This window comes from Ixodes scapularis, unplaced genomic scaffold (assembly GCF_016920785.2).
Source record: "Ixodes scapularis isolate PalLabHiFi unplaced genomic scaffold, ASM1692078v2 PGA_scaffold10__122_contigs__length_95168666, whole genome shotgun sequence".
In the NCBI taxonomy this organism is placed as follows: domain Eukaryota; kingdom Metazoa; phylum Arthropoda; class Arachnida; order Ixodida; family Ixodidae; genus Ixodes; species Ixodes scapularis.
The window spans coordinates 92400050-92417129 of NW_024609836.1; the positions used below are offsets into that span (position 1 = coordinate 92400050).

Consider the following 17080-nt stretch of genomic DNA (forward strand, 5'->3'; position numbering starts at 1 on the left):
GAGGAGATAATGCGCAACGAATAACGTAACTCCGTTACACGTTACTCGAAATAAGTACCGCTAGTACGTTACTCCTTACTGTTTTGAAAATCGAACGAGTTGGGTACGCGTTAGCGAGAACAAAGTTACGTGTTACCGGTAACGCCTTTCTTTGTAACGCGTTACAGCCAACGCTATTTCCGAGGAGCCGCTAATTGGTTCGGCCGTCACGTGACTTGGCGACCGGTCGCAAAAATTGGTCTGGAAGCGACTGCTCCAAACAGGCCGCATTTGCGATTTGCCACTGTCGCATTTGCGACGGTCGCATTTGCGACAAAAGTTTGTCGCGCGAAAGTTTCGACATGTCAGTGTGAACGCTGCTTTATCTTCGCATAACCGTGCAAACATTCGCGTCTTAGAGAAGAAAAAAACAACAATACCAGTAAACCAAAATAAAATATGGTATTCGAGGCTATCACGGTATGAGGAGAGGTCTTATAGTCCCTGGCAGGATGAAAAGGTCAGGGAGGTGGAGCTTCGATCCCCTCGCCTCCAGCGCGAGCTGCCTACATTTGGCAACGTTTCGACGTCTCGTGCCTCTCGAGTGCGCAACCAAAGCACGGCGGAAGGCAAAAAGCACGCGCTTGATTATGTGAGCGACTATAGTGTCCAAAGACCCATTCACATAGAGGGATCGCTTGCGTTTTCTGATGTCCCGTAATAAATAACCGCAATATCCGTGGTTCATACGTTGCGTGCGATGCTGCACCTTGAACTGGTTGCTACACTTCATACGGAGCACGGATATACCCAGTGGCGTACCAACTTGTTCTTAAGTGGGGGGGGGGGGGGGGGGCAAACCAGAACCCCCCCCCCCCCCCCCAGGGCCGGAGGGCGGTGCCCTTGGTATCCCTTGCGCGCCGCCGCCCAGTGTTTACCCTGCCCGGTGGCGGCTGTTTCAGGGAGGGGGGGGAAGGGCAAAACACATGTTTTGCCCCCCACTGTGAAAACTGGGGGGGGGGGGGGCAACCGCCCCCTTTGCCCCGCCGGTTGGTACGCCCATAGATATACCCCGGTGACTCGAGGCGTGAGCAGACGTAAGCTCCCGTATCATAACGCAACGTAAACAAAGCAGTGCTGTGGGAGCCAATATCCGAGTGATGTACGCAAACATTAACTTTAACCTTGCTCTTAATCTAAAATAAACGAAACTACAGTCACTCTATGCCTCCCTCATATAACCGGCTGGAATTTGTGTTGACGGATTGGTACAATATTATGCTCTAACGTACGGTTAATGACAATCGTACATGTACACGGGTAATCATGCAGCGTGGACCATAATATGTCTGTGAACGGCATTGTGTCATTTAGAAAGAATTCCCATTGGTTGCAGGTTGTAGAATACATCAAACAGTATCGAGAGATTACCTGCTTGGTCGGCTATTTGCAATTGCACTGCAATATCACATCAATATCCAAGAGGTGCTTTCAATTTTAGATACTGACCTTACTCATAATTTATAATAAACGAAACTATAGTCGCTCGATGTGTCCCTAATATAAGTGACAGATCGGTAGAATGCTGCCTCGTATGGTTAATGACAATCGTACGTGTACACGGGTCATTATGCTGCCAAGGCAAAATTGATGAAGGTATCAATCCTGTTTACGCGTTGCTTTTTAAGGTCTAAACGATATTCTTTAATTTAGAAAAAAAAAATTCCCATTTGATTCACTTTGTAGAAAACACCAAACATCGAAATATTACCGACTTTGTGAACTCTTTACAACTGCAATACAATATCGTATCAATATCCGAATGGTTCGTTCAAATTGGGATAATGGGCTTACTCGTAGCTTAGAATAAACGAGACTACAGTCACGCGAGGCCTCCCTGATATAACTGACTGGAATTCTGGTTGACAAATCGGTCGAAGGCTGTCTCGTTACGGTTCATGCCAGTCGCTCGTGGGTCCTCATACAGCGTAGAGAGAATCGATCTAGGGATCAGTTCTGTCTACGTTGCTTTTTGACATGTCTCTAAACGAAATTGTGCTATTTAGAAAAAAAAAATCCCATTTGTTATAGTTTGCAGACTAAATCAAACATTACCGAGAGATTTCCGACGTAGGGTACTCTTTGCCACTGCAATGCAATATCACATCAATATCCAAGTGGTGCGTTGAAATTTAGATATCGACCTTACTCTCTTAATCAAGAATAAACAAAACTACAGTCACTCGATGCCTTTCTAATATAACTGGCTGAAATTTTAGTTGAGAAATCGGTCGAATGCTCTCTTGTACAGTTAATGACAATCGCATGTGCACATCTATTCGGGTCCTGATGCAGCGTAGATGGAATTGATCCTGGAATCAGTCCTGTCTACCTTCCCTTTTAATAAGCCTGTGAGCGACATTGTGTGAGTTGGAAAATTTGGGTCTGTTACAGTTTACAGACTACGTCCAACAGTATCGAGAGATTTCCGACTTGGGTGCCTCTTTGCAAGTGCAATGCAATAGCACATCTATATCCTAGTGGCGTGTGCAAATATTATTAGTGACCTTTCTGTTAATCCAAAATAAACGAAACTACAGCGATAATTTGATGCACGGAACTTGACACGCTCTACGTTTCTTAAATTGTAAATGAATACAAAAGCACCGTGGCGAAGGAAACAGCGTTTGTATTTAAATTACACACCGAATCGTACAAAAAAAAAGTATATGTAGCGCGTAACATGGGCTCGTTGCCAACGTACTGTCTAGAACCGCCGAATTCGTCAATGGCTCATATTTCTGTCTTGGGAATGACTACATTTGACGACGAAGTTCTCTAAGAGGCACTCCCGTTTTCTACTTCGACGTACAACTCTGTAAAGTTGGATATTTGTTATATGGACGTTTCTAAAGTCGACGGATTGTCCTGTTAAAAAAACCTGCAAAGGCGTTTTGAATGTACAGCTTTTGACAGTCAACTCGCTTAATATCTTTTGTTTGCTACTATACGAGTTTACTTCAGTTTAATTTCATGAACCTCAGAAGGAGACACTGATACCAGGCACGTAGCCAGGATTTTGTTTCGGGGGGGGGGGGGGGGGGGGGGGGGGGGAGAGGAGGTCCCAACAAAATGGAAGATTTCGGGGGGCGGGGGGGGGGGGGGGGAAGCGGGCCCCTTGGCCCCCCCCCCCCCCCTCCCCCCCCTGGCTACGTGCCTGACTGATACCTTAGTTCCACGGGAACCTTTGACCGCAGTTCAGTCTGACATCAATTATACTTTACTGCACTTTGGGGCGCTCACGTCACTAGGGTATATTTGAGATATCTTTGTTTCTTTTCTTACAGAAGTGTTTTTAGGAATGAAGAGTGTTTGGGGTTGGTTTTGTTTCATGCTCTGACTAAACTGCTCTGCGAAGGATTACAAATATCTGCCTCAGCCTAGAACCGGTTCGCGCATGTCGTGTTGTCTTTTTAGTCTCAGTGTCGTTCTTTGTAATCCTTCGCAGTTTAGTTTAGTCAAAAATTGTCATCCTGGGTATGTGACGGCGGCTTTGGGGAAAATCGTTAAATGTATGGTTTTGCAAGCAAAAACAAACTGTGCACTTGGAGAAACGTTTCTACGTAAGAATAATAATGGAATGTGAATCTCAACATGACGTGCGCATGAGAGACGTGAAACTTTATGTGTCTGCGCAAGTATAGGCTTTTTTTTCTTCTCGCTTCTATATTCGCCAAGCTCCAACTGTAAATTGAAGGGGATTGGCTCCTCAAGTACCAATTCCCTGGAGTTTTCCGTGCCCCATTTGGGGATGAAGTGCCACGGAAACTTTATTTTGAGACTGGACTGCAGGAATTAATAAGGTTCATAAGGACATTGGTAATTTGTTAGAAATACGTGCACACAACCATACAAAATTGATCTAAAAGTCACGGCACTACGTGAGGAAGAAGTGGTTTTGCGTCATCCAATTATAGTTTCACCGTAATTGGATGTCCCAAAGCCAATTACGTTCGTAGCAAAGTGTTATAAGTTGGCTGCTCTCCGCCTGTCAATACTTAGGCGGATTAGCCTGAGTATGACCTACTCTATAAGTTACTAGCTTGAGTATGACCTACTCTATTAATTACCAAAGTTCTAGTGCAATCTACCAAAGAAGCCTTGGAAATGACGATGGAGAGGAAAATGCAGAACGTTTCTTAATTGATGACTTGTAAGTTGTAACAGAAGTGATAATACGCTGCAGAACGTAGCAAACACACTCTCGATCGGCGGAACCATGTGTATTTTCAAAACATGAAAGCATGCATATTAGGGCTTACTCCTCGCAACAAGAATTTATATAGAATAAAAAAGCCAAAAATGTCTCTGGGACATTCTCGCTTAGTGAGGATAACTGCTTTTGTCTTTTTATTAGCACACGGAAATTGAATTGAATCGAATTTATTTTCGCCAAATTGTGCCGAGGACACCGGACAAAAAGCCTCCATGAGGAGACTTGACAGGGTCCGGTGCCCTGTCAGTGGACGGTAAGATCCTGATTGGTCAATAAATAATTCATATTAAAAAAAAATATTAGGCGGAGCGGATTCGAACTTAGAACCTTTCGGTTCGCGAGACAGACACGCTACCTACTAATCCGCATATACACGCTCGCAGGCTTGGGAACGAGCGAAGGTTTATACTGAGCTATTGAGTTCCACTCGATAGCTCAATATAAGGCAAAGCTTCAACGTCCTCCTGTAAAATTGAGTTTTACAATTTTCTCTAAAAAGAGCCGTGAAAGCTACACTTATGAGGATTGTGCACGTGAGTTTTACGGCAAGGGGGACAGAGTATATGAGTCTAATCGTAACGATTAGTCGGCGAATTAAGCGAAATTGATCAATTTTAGCTTTTTAATGAGTGAAATAATGCATGATTCTAATTAGGAACTTGCTGAGCGTCATCCGAAACCGCTAAGTCAATCGTTATTTAAATATACCTTGAGCGCGTGGGATGCGTAGTAGTTCGCTAAACGTACCACTCGTGCACCGGGTAAAAAGGCTGGGGCTATAATAAGAGACGGAAAAATCGCCCGTTCGCCTTGTCGGACCGGTGACCTCGCTCCTGCTGCGCGAGTGGTGACTTTTGCGCACAACTGCGCTCAAAGTCTTTCTGAAATTCCTTGTTTTGTGGTTTTCGATGGAGCTCAGCAAGTTTTAATTGGAGCAACATGTCTATATTCAATAATTAGAAGGTTAATTAACTAATTTTACTTCATGAGCCCGCTGACCTTTACGATTAGCCCCCTGTACGATATCCCCCTGGCCGTATAACTCACCTGCACAAACCACATAAGTTTTGCTTTCACGGATTTTTTTTTTTAAACAAATCTGCGAAGCTTAAAAAAAAAAAACACAAAAAAAACAACAAAACACCACGTGTATATATATCTTGACGTAATGACACCATGAAAGTGTAACTACGCTAACCAGTATCCACTTTACACGTCGAACGGATTATTAACTATAGCACTCCTTGTTTGTTTTTTTTAATTCGGGGACTGTTTTGGGGGCATATTTTCCCCGCAAATCAGGTGTTTTCAGCCGCCGTTTCGAGTGTTGAACAAGAAATCAGTGTTTTTCGGGTCTTATCTCGAACAAAACATGACGAGGGCGTGAGATTCCCGAAACTCCATATTAGATGCGCGTGGCTCGAATAGTGCATGGAAAAAAACATTCTGACACAATTTATACAAAAACAAATATGGATGAGGTCAGTGGTTTTAGGCAAAAATAAGCAGCCTCGTAAACGGTTCATTGTTGATTGTGTTCCGGGTCAACAGACAAACAAAGGTGCGGTTAAAAATTTTTTCACGTTAAGCTCGATTTTTTGGTTTTTTTTTCATATTCAAGGACAGCGGCCATTGGGTATATTTCTATTTCGTGCGATTTTGATAACAACGGCTCAGGATTTATCAGTATACACCGAAAAGAGCACGCCACCTAAGCCTCTTCTCACTTCTCGCACTGGTTTAATTTCCAGAGCATGCCGGACGAAGACTGGGACGACGATCGCCGCGACCCCCACCGGCTGTTCGGGAACCAGCTATACCTCAACTGGTCCCATCTGAGCGTCCGGGAGGACGTCTTCCGTTCCGTCAAACTCTGGCTGGACAAAGGCATCGACGGCTTCTACGTCAAGCACTTGGATCGTCTCCAAGTCCAGGACGACCGAGAACTCTACGAGGTCCTATTGTCCTGGAGAAGACTCCTGGATGACTTGGACGCGGTCGACGGCCGGGGGTCGCATCCTTATGACGTCCGTCGACATCGTGGGGCATCTGGCGGGCTCCGTCTTCCTCCAGCCGGTCCTGGAGCTCTTTGACCTTCTGGACGTCCCCGTGGCTGTCGAAGGCGGACCTGCCAACGTGTCCGAAGTCTTCGGGAGTAGGGTGCGAGAGGTGCTACGGCTGAGGAACTCCAGCACTGGTCCCTGGTTCAGCTGGAACATCGGGGACTCGGAGAGTTCCCGCCTGGCGTCGCGGGTGGACGTAGACCCACTGACGGCCCTGTTCACCCTGTGGGCTTTGCCTGGAAGCATCTCGGTCCTCTACGGTGACGAGATCGGGCTGAGGGACGCCTTCGACGTGACGTCGGGACGGGTGAGTCGGTGAGACACGCGCGGTCTCTTGGAATTACGTACCCTGCAAAGCCGCGGCCATACTGCTAATACGTCATGCAGAAGACAATCTGGCCACACTGTCTGAGGAGTGTTCCTTCCTTGAATGGGACTTTCGTGTCATGTTGGTCATACGAAACTCTCGGCAGACATGTTCGTAGCGTATAGACATGTAGAAGCAAATATTCTTCAAACATGTCTGAGCCGTGTCCGCAAATGATTATGTCGTCATGTCGGCAGCGAACACCATGTATTTTTGTATGACGTATGAAGAGGGTGGCTGCAGCTTTAGATTCGCGGATGTTAGGGCTAGCAGCCGGACGCCAACCATAGCATTGCTTCATCGACGTCCCCCTTCCCCCTTGCTCTTGGGTATCTCATTTCGCGCTCGTGCCGGGGATAATCTAAAACTGAACTCCCCCGAGATTGGACATAATTACCTGCCTGAAGCGGGCTAATGGATTTCCCGGAATATTGGTTGCCCCCGTTTGGGTAACGGCCGTCCGCGGCAATGTGGGGAAGCCAAACGGCTGCGCACCCAACGTCGGCCGACGAGATAAGTTCGGTTTGGTACCTCCCTTCTTTGCTCTGCCCAGATAGACTGCAGTCTAAATACATTCAAGAAAGCGAACTAAATATACGTATATATATAGACGTGTGGATGTAGTGGGTTTTATATTCTGGGGCGTATATTGTGGTAGTCATTTTATTCTAGTCAATCTTAGAATAAAGACACGATCGCTACATATAAATGACATTATATGACGCCAACTTGCTGAGCTTCATCAAAAGCCCCTAAATCAGTCAATTTTAGGGAGAAAATCAGTCAATTTTAGGGAGACTTCAAGCATGTGGGAAGTGAGAGTGTAAACTACAGTTCTCCCACGCGCCGCAGGCGGAAACCTGGCGATTTCGAAGACGCGGGTGATTTTATTACCGTCCGTGGTTTCTTATCGCCAGGCTTCCACCAGCAGTACAAGCAAAAACTTTAACAACTCGCCCTTCCCCCATCCTCGTTTTTCACGTACTTTAAGTGTCCCTAAAACTGATTGATTTATGGCTTTGCGATGACGCTCAGTATAAGTTTCTTATTATAACCATGCGTTTATTTTCATAAACTAAAATATTAGTTTGTAGATTCCAGGTATTTATTTTTGCTAATTTGTGCGTTTTTCCAAACGCTGACGTTCGCCATGGCTGACAATTTGTTCACAAAAGAGTTATTTTTTTTTTCACTTCAAACCTTTTTTTGTAGGGGTTTTGGAAAGTACTAGCAGAAACACCAGGTGTATTGAAATTGTCCTGCGCCAAGGTGTTTTCGACAACTTCATACCTGAAGTTTGCGCAAAGCCATGGCGTGTTGATGCTGTGCCGTGACCAAGTTGGATATCCGAACAAACGACACGGGCGCACGATTTCGCGAAGCGAAGAGCTCGAGGCAACTTTTTTTGTCACGCCACCGAAAGGTTAACGTCGTGCCGAGCGTTTTCCAGAAACGCGCATTAACGCTTCACAAACGACACGAAAGAATGCAATTAGAGGGCTAACTCGCAAAACGGCAGCTCGTAAAATGTTTCCCGAGAAATAAAGAGCTTCCACATCAAGTAACTTCGCCATCTATATGGCAAGCAGAATTTGTATCGTAATGAGTTTATTTTTTGCTGTTTCTTCTCTTTGGATTTTGAAGTTTGCGATTCTTTATCTGTTGATTTTATCAACTGATGAGGATTTCTAGTTTTACGTTTGTTTAACAAGATATTTTCTAAAGATTTACCAAACATATTTGTGGAAGCCAAGGCACTATAAATGTAATATCGCTTTCGGTAGTTAAAATGTTCAGTTTGTGTAACGGAGTTTGTGTGACGGAGAACAAGGTTAACTCATTGGCTGCATAGGGACCATAAGGTGCTCTGAATTTGCCTCGCCCTGTGTTTCTTAAACTGCCAATGACGCTAACTTGTGTATAGCGTACTTGACTGAGTAGAAAAGACAGCTTGATAGGCGAGTTATCTCGTTTATCCGAATCACGTGTCACTTTTCCACCATAAGACAGGCGTACGCAAAGTGAAAATTAAAGAACTCCATAAAACATTTAAATAGTCGGGTGCATGGGTGGATGAATAGATGTTAACGGCTGTACCCTTTAAATCAGGCGGTAGCTTGCGCCACCTAGTCTAGAAATGAAGAAGCAAAAGTATGATACTTACCTTGGCCAATTTGCTTACCCTCAGCAATTTCTTATTTATCACCAGGCGGTGTGGCATATCACCAGGATGACCTTCGGAAGATCGGGCAGAAAAACTAAAAACTTCAACCGCCCCCCCCCCCCCCCCCCCCACCTCTTCTCCCCAGCGAAGGAGTCGCCAGTTTTCCTCTGGTCAAGCCTGGTCGGCATTACGCCGGCACTAGGAGAAAGGGTGGAGACTTTGGGCCGGAGCCAAGCGGGTGGGAGTCACAGTTTTCCTCTGTCCCCAGCTGTGTCATTTAGTTGTAGGTCATTCAAATCTCCCTAGATAATTTCCACCGGTCTTGCTATCTCCTCTTCGTTATTCGGATACGCTTATCATCCATTTTTCCATTCTCGTCTGCAAACCCCAGCGCTCCGGCGAAATCCGTCGCCCCCTACGGTTGACGGGAGCAAGCCCCTGTGCACCTCAGCACCTCATCTTCTATTGTCTCGTCATTCTTTCGTCATGCGGCACACCGCGTATCCATTCCCTCCTCCTTTGTTCCATATGTCCTAGTCCTCAATACTACTGTTCTAGCCTCGAATAACAAGCTCTCCGGTGAATTATCATACAAATGTTCCTTCCTTAATTCCTGTTTTCGTCGACTATACATTGATAAGGCTGATCTTCCCTGCATTTCTTCTTCCCTTATCTTGCTCTCGGCTTCTTTTGCTTCCTTTTTCACAGAGGTAGTTTGTTCTGCCTTCGCGCATGACTGTTGACATTTGAATTTTAGTTTTTGGGTTCGGTTTCTTCATTTAGTGTTCGAACTGTTCATGTATATATGCTTATACGCCTTTTTCGTTCATCGTATATCCTCAATTGTGCCCAGTCATCGTTGGAATTTCAACTTACTTATCGCCTCTCTAGCCTCGAAAGATGCCCTTCCCATGTCTCCCTGCACTCCTCCATTTGGTGTACTCCCATGCGCCCTCCAGTGGCAGTCTGCTCACGCTCTTGTGCCGGGTCTCTAAGCTCAGTTGGACCTCAGATTTCATGCATAATACCGCATTGCCAAAAATGCAACTCCGGCACTATGACTCATTTCCATATTCCCCGAACAACTTCATATATATTGTAATTCCATAGTGACTTACGCTTCATAATTGCTGCATTCATTTTTCCTTTCTTCAGCACATTTTCTTCATGTTCTTCCAAGTATTGTTTTCCCTCATTCAACCGTACTCTTAGGCATTTATACTTCTCTACGTGTTGTATTAAAACGTCTAGAATTTCGAGCGGGTCCCCGACTTTTCGCAACTGAATTTCAGAACCAGAGAGTTTCCTTCCTCTCCGAAGATCTTAATCAGCTCCTGTAACCTATCCCGGCTATCTGCTAACAGTACAATGTCGCCTGCGTAGAACATTCTATTCTTCCCCCTCTCTCTATATAGGACGCAACAAAACCTAAATTGCGCTCTTCTAATTTATTTTCCATTCTACTCAGGTATACCATAAAAAGTAGAGGTGATAAGGGAGAACTCTGCATGAGTCATCTTTTTATTTCTGTCGGTTGTGTTATTTCTGCTTCCCATGATGTAACAACCTCATTAGTTGTGTATTCCAGTTTTGTAAAAACAGATTAAATATGTATCTAAATAATACTCGTTCAGTTGTACTCAGGCGTTCCCCTGACTCACATTGACGTACGCCACCTTAATGTCTATAAATGCTATTCATTACGGTTTTTTACTCGTCTGTGCCCCCTCTACATTGAGTGCTGATAAATAAGTTATAATCCAATCTTCGATATCTTTGGAACCCATTCTGAGGCTCACCTAAATGTTTTTGGCCAATTCTTATATTTTTCTATTTATAGCCTGTATCTATACTGTCTTTTACAGGACAGTACTTACTCCTATTGGACGGTATGATGTTATGCTATTCTTCTCTTCCTTGCATTTATATAGTAACCTCATTCTGCTTAGTCTCCAATCGTTGGGCACCCCTCCCCCCCTTATTATTTGGTCAGTTTCCTGTCTTAACTTTCATTTGATTTCTGTCCCTAGTGTCTCGACTAGACCCATTCCTATTCCATCCGAGACTGTCGCTGTTCCAGCAGGTACTTCACTTTCTGCTTTATCTCATTCTCCCGTGGTCGCCTCAGTTGTCTCGTTAGTGTTCTCGTCGTGTGCCGTGTTGCTGTTTGTGTTCTGCTGAATCTCGTTCGGTTCAAGCTCTGCGAATGTTGCCTCTATTGTTTGCCTCATAAATTCTCTCGCGTCCTCGCCCTCTACACTTATCCCTTCTTGTGTGGTCAATCAACAATGGAACCCTTCTGTTTTGTTCTTCCCTGCGCATCAATGCACCCCCAGAACCTTTTTGCTGCATTCCTATAATTTTTATTTACCTTCGTCTACTACAGTCCAGCTCTACCAATCTTTGACTAGATTAGAACAGATGCCTCTCTTTCTCTTTCCTGAGATGTATTCCATTTCGATGATACCTCAACGAGTGTGTCCGCCCCCCCCCCCCCTCCCCCCCCCCCCCCCCTTTTCTTCGCTTTCAGTCCGCAACCATGGTTCTCTACTGGAGCTGCCGAACGCGCTTCGAAACATGCGTAATTCCTCTCCTTTTACACGGCCCCAGTGAATCAGCATTCTTCGCTCGAGTTGTGCCAAAAGAAACTGATGGCAGAGCAAGTTATATATAAGATCGTGCAGCCACGTCAAAGCGCCGAGCTCTGATTGAAAGGACATTGAGTATGTACTCAAAGGCCAGACACTGCCCGAGGAGCGGACGGCTCTCTTGTTCCACTCTCATCGGACGGAGACAGTGAGTGGAGACAAAGTCAGTTAGCCTTTGCGTCTCCCCCCTAATTCTTCCAATGAGAGCGTCGGTCGCGCTCTGACGTAACCGCGAGCTTTCACATCCTCCTCTCCCTCGGGTTACCTCCGTACAGAACAACACGCTGTTTACCAACAGGTCCGCCGTTTGTTAACATGTGCAGAAACCGAATTTGCGTTAGGGGACGCCACTGCGCATGCGCCACGCCGACGACAGCGCCACCTCAGCGGTGCGACGTCAAAGGCGCGCCTTGGTGTATAGACACTGGAAAGGGGCAGACAAGAGTAACGTACAGCCCTTAGGCACGCAATACACGACGGTACATAAAGCAAAACAAAAAAATATTCTGTTCCCATGAGCCGATTTTCGAGAGCTCTCAATTTTCCGCACTTGGCCAGCGCAAATTCAGAATTCTTGCAGTTCGTCGACGAGGTCCATTTCTCTTCCTTGTAGGAGCGCCTCGGCGTCTGCGTGGGATTGCTTTGTTCCGAACGCTTGCGTAGGGGCCTCCTTTGCCTGCTCTCTTCGATTTACGAGAGGAAAACAGCGGGGTGCGTTTGATCAGGAGCCAACCGGGCGGAAGCCAACCTCACTTCAGACCGAAGTCTTTCAAGGAGAACGAAGCTGTTGTTTAGCGTAAATACAGCTTCACAGCTCCCGAGCCACCGCGCCGCCTTGTTGGCACTGCTTTTGGTTCCGACCTATCTATTCCTGAAAACAGAAAAGTAAAACAGAACGCGCCTTTTTGTGGCTTGGGTAAACAAACTAGTTTGCACAAGACTCGCGTTCTCGGTTAGAGCACTACAACACCAAACAAACCAATTACATTTGTTTTTTTCTCTCGAAATTCTCCATCTATAATTACGAAGGCGAAACGAGCGCCGATGGAAAACAGGACGATAGAGGACCCGGATTTAAGAGAGTAAGCAATTTAGACCGCGGAGAGCGTTTGCAATTTAATGGCGGACACCTCCTGGGCGGATTGGTCGCTAGTGCGCATGCGTGTCGCTTTGTCGCGTGGAGAAGAAAAGCGGGCGAAAAGGCAGAGACGCTTGCGGACGATCAACGCCTCCGTCCCTTCCTCGCAAGCTTGGATTGCAAACGCGGTCCATTCGCCACCACGTGAGCCCGACCAATGAGTTGGAAACACTCTGTGATCTGGGCACCCCAGGGCGAGAAGTAGAGAACAGCGCCGCCTTTTGTCTTGAGAGGTAGTTCGAAGAGGTTGAGGCTCGTGCGGAAGTGCTTTGTCTTCGTTAACCTCTTTGTCCATCGGCTTTCTGCACGAGGAATGGAGGACGGCTGAACTAGAGCCACTAACTCGAATTAATGACACCTAAGGAATAATGAGGTACTCGCTGTTGTAGATTCGGAGTACAGTGTGTTCTCTTAATGAATATGTCCGGATTGGGTGAGTGAGTGCCGTTCTAATTAAAGCCAGGAGTAGAAGACTCTCGTTTATTCAACGAAAGTCATGTGCAGTAAATAAAGAAATAGGACTGCGTTCTCACCCGTTTTCTTAAGTTACGTTGAGTTACGTTACGAAAAGTCACCTGGAAATCTGTGCTTCGTACTAAGCGTGGCTACCAATTAGAGGAGATAGCCTGGCAGGCGACATTCGAGACACGCATGTTTCAGTGACGACGAGCTAAGACGCTGAGTTTCCGTGGCAACAAAGGACACAAGGCTCGTCGTAACGTAATGTAAGGAGTTGAGCTCTGTTCAACTTTTCACACAGCATCGTTTTCTTACCTTACGTCTAAGTCGCCGAAGCATTCGTGTCTCGAATATCGCGCGCCAGGCTATCTCCTTGAATTAGTAGCCACGCTTAATACGAAGCGCTAATTTCCCGGTGACCTTTCGTAACGTAACGTAAGAAAACGGGTCTGTGTGAACCAGCCTTTATCCTAAATGCTGTAAAAGCTTAGGGCTTCTAAGATGGCGTTAAAGGGGTAAAACTTCAATTCGTTGGTTTAATGGTTATACAATCGATATACAAGGACTGACGCTAAGTTATTTTCATATGCTCTACTGGTCAGGCGAGTTTGTATATATGACCAGATAAAGGTACGATCCTATTTCTTCGGGCTTCAATTATTTTACCGTGACATCAAACAGCGATCATATTCCTGCAGTAGACATTGTCAGTTCAAAATCAGCCATCGGAAATGGTTCATGCTGAGTTATACTCCGAAAGGGTGCTGGACGTAATCTTACCCCCATGCACCAGTGCACTTAGAAGCAGGAAAGCTAATCATTGGTTTTCTTCAAACGAAAACAAAATCATCTTTCCGGCCAGTGAGAAGGGTGACCATTGCCGTGAGGGTGACCAGTACAGAATAGAGTCTACACTCAGCATAGAAACTGAGCGTCTACTGGATTGACGCACACACAAAGGAAGTGTCTGAAGCCAGCCACACAGGACGCCGCTTTCCGGATACCGTCTGCTAATGTCAACGCGGCAACGCTAGCTTGACACTCCAAGCTTGGCTGCCAAACAGACGTCGTTACGCTCGGAAACCCCCCGCTTCGCTCCGCTCCGCTCACTTCCCGCTCCGTACGCTTCCCGCTCTAAGCGCCGACCGCCTCACCGGCCCCTTCCGGCGGGCCGAGTTCTGAGCGCAGCTGGGTTCTCGCTAATCCGCAGACAGTACGATAGACGCCGCAATGTTCAGCTTATGAAACCATTCAAAGCTCCAAACAAAAACTGGGATTTTAGTGCGGACCAATGTTGGTGAAGCCTTCCGATGAGAAGACTGTCCTCTTGCTAACTCAAGGCGTTAAAGACTCTAACTAAAACTGCCAGCCGTCTATGCGGTCCCGGTACAAAACAACAAAGTCAGGATGAAAATCTCCATTGCAGATTCTAGATTTCCCGTCGCAATTGTGTTCGCCATCCTAACGAGGAACGAGACTAAGAAGAATAAAAAATAGAGAGAAAAAAAAAGAGAACAACAGATGAGCTCACGAGAATACGGTTGAGTGACCTTTTCTTCTTCTTTGTTTGTCTCGGATATATAATTATTCCGAATGGTCGTCGCTCGCCAGTCGTTTCTCATCTGGTGTCCCTTTGGACAAAGAGCAGCTGCAATAGAGAACAAGAAAGAAATAAATTTGTACGTTGAAAATAACTCTTGTGTTTTAAGCAGCACTTCAAGGGTACACTAATTATTTTCTGTGTAGATGGAAGGACGTCTGGTAAGAAAAGAAAGCATGACATAAAGAGATATGCATTCTCAAGTACCCGATCGTCTTCTGCGCCATACTTCCAGGACAGCAATGGCTGGTCGCCCTTTAATCAGTTGATTCAGAGAGAAGCTCGTTCAGTCCCAGTGGGAAAACAACATCCTCATCTTCTTGTCACTGAATCAACATGACAATATAAATTTCTTAGCTAAATGAATAAAAAAAAAGAGCCATTGGCTTACTGACTTTATCACAGTGCTGTTCACCTGAAGGAGCTTGTTGGACTACTGTACAATAAATTACAACCACAGTAAAAATTCTTCTGCGTGTAGCTTTTTGACCCAGCACTAGATTCAATAACTGGGAACTACGAAAGGAACTCGGCGAATAAGAAAGGCGAAACACAAGAAAACTAAATTCTGCGTTGTAACGCTCAGCTTGACCCGAGCACGTTAAGCGTCAGTATGGCCGGATGTCACAAAGCACACACACAATATATATATATATATATATATATATATATATATATATATATATATATATATATATATATATATATATATATATATATAATTTTACGGTCTTGTTTTTTTTTGTAATGCTCGCTCATCGGATCGCGGTGATCGGCTTTCCGTGTGCTCTTCCTGGAAAACAGACGCAATGGCATTTCAAGACCGTAAAGGCATTACGACTTATATAAATAAGTCTTTGTCTGGTCGAACAAAGAAATAGCTAAGAGTGCTCGAAAACAATTACCAGCAAGAAGAGCGCAGACGTGAGTGCACTGTTTTATTAGTCATTGTTATTGAGCGTTGTTAAATGTTTTACGTTTAACATGTGACCGACCAACAGGCCGAATGCTAGACCTTAGTACAGTTAACTGGTCAATGCAAGTGGCCACTCAATTATCTTTACTGTTTTCGAAGTCTTACACAGAGGTTATAAAAGTTCCGCTCTGTTTGTTGTCTTTCAAGCCGTACCGCACAGGGCAGCTGGGTCTGATGCAGTGGAACGACTCCCCGCAAGCCAACTTCACCCGATCCACTCCGTGGATCCCGGTTCATCCGGACCATACGTCCAGGAACGTGGACAACGCAACCGAGGTTATCGACGCCCTGGCCAGACTCACGGACGTCAAGAGCGACATCGCCACCCTCTTCATGGACGGTGTCCCCAACTTCCGCCGCAAGAAGTCCAACTGCAGGGTCCTCTCCCAAGCCTCCGACGTCCTGGTCCTGGAGCGCTTCTATCCCCGGCGAGCTCGTTATGGTGCGGTCATCAACTTCGCGCCGGTCGGCGTCACCAGGGACCTCTCGGACTTCTGGTTCGAGGGCAACGTCGTTGCAGGCACCGGGGCGAGCCTCCCGACTCGGGTCAACTTCAGAGAACTGTACCTCGAGCCCTCCGAAGCCCTCCTGGTCGAGATCACCAGTTGAAACGGTGCCTCGCGCAGAATTTTGCGTTTCGGACCAGGGGAACTGTGACTCTTCGTTACAAAAGAACACGAGCTGTGGGACGTGACTGCGGTTGTGTGTGTGTGTGTGTCTACAAAAGCGACGTCATGGTGTTACAAGTCATCGTCATCGCAAGGACCTTGACGATACTTACGAGCGTTTCTGGAAAACATATGACGTCCGCGGTTTTATTTTCCTTCAGCATGTGTCTCCTAGCCATGTGCCCCTCTTTAAGCCGGAGTCACACTGTTCCTGCATCATATAAAAGACATTGTCTTTTCTGCAGACATAACAGTTGCCTGCGGACGCGCCTCAAGCATGTTCGAAGGATATTCGCTTCATACATTTCCATGGTTCGAATATGTTTGCAGAGAGTTTTTGAACTACCAATGGTGAAAGATCATTATGAAATAAAATACAGTGTCTGCCGACTGTTTTTTACATGATGGTATTCGCAGTGTGACCACGGCCTTTAGCTATACTTATGTCTTCGGTATTTGGGTTCTAAGCCCCATACGTGTTTCTAATGTTACCTTGCTCAGCTTATGAGGTCCACAGAACTTGCATTGCTTTCCTTGTCCTGTAGATGGCTGAAATGCTCAATGTAACAACACATAGAACACAAATTCAGCCGAGTTATAGGACATTCTTGGGGCAGTGGCATATGCTGAAGTCGTCTAAGCGTTTATGGAGCGAAACTAGTGGCAGTCCCAGTTGTTATTATGGTTACGCAAAATGGTTCAGGTGCACGCACTGCCGGTCAGAAACCACGTACGATGTTGT

At 45.8% G+C, this 17080-nt stretch overlaps 1 protein-coding gene across 1 annotated transcript in view; it reads left to right on the forward strand.

Annotated features, from left to right (window-relative positions):
- Window positions 1-16279, forward strand: part of LOC8032528 (neutral and basic amino acid transport protein rBAT) — a 55089-nt gene extending 38810 nt beyond the window's left edge. The window contains 3 exon segments of the mRNA XM_040501290.1: window positions 6023-6264; window positions 6266-6625; window positions 15818-16279. Of these exon segments, the coding sequence (XP_040357224.1) occupies window positions 6023-6264; window positions 6266-6625; window positions 15818-16279 (1064 nt within the window).
- Window positions 16280-17080: the final 801 nt, after the last annotated feature.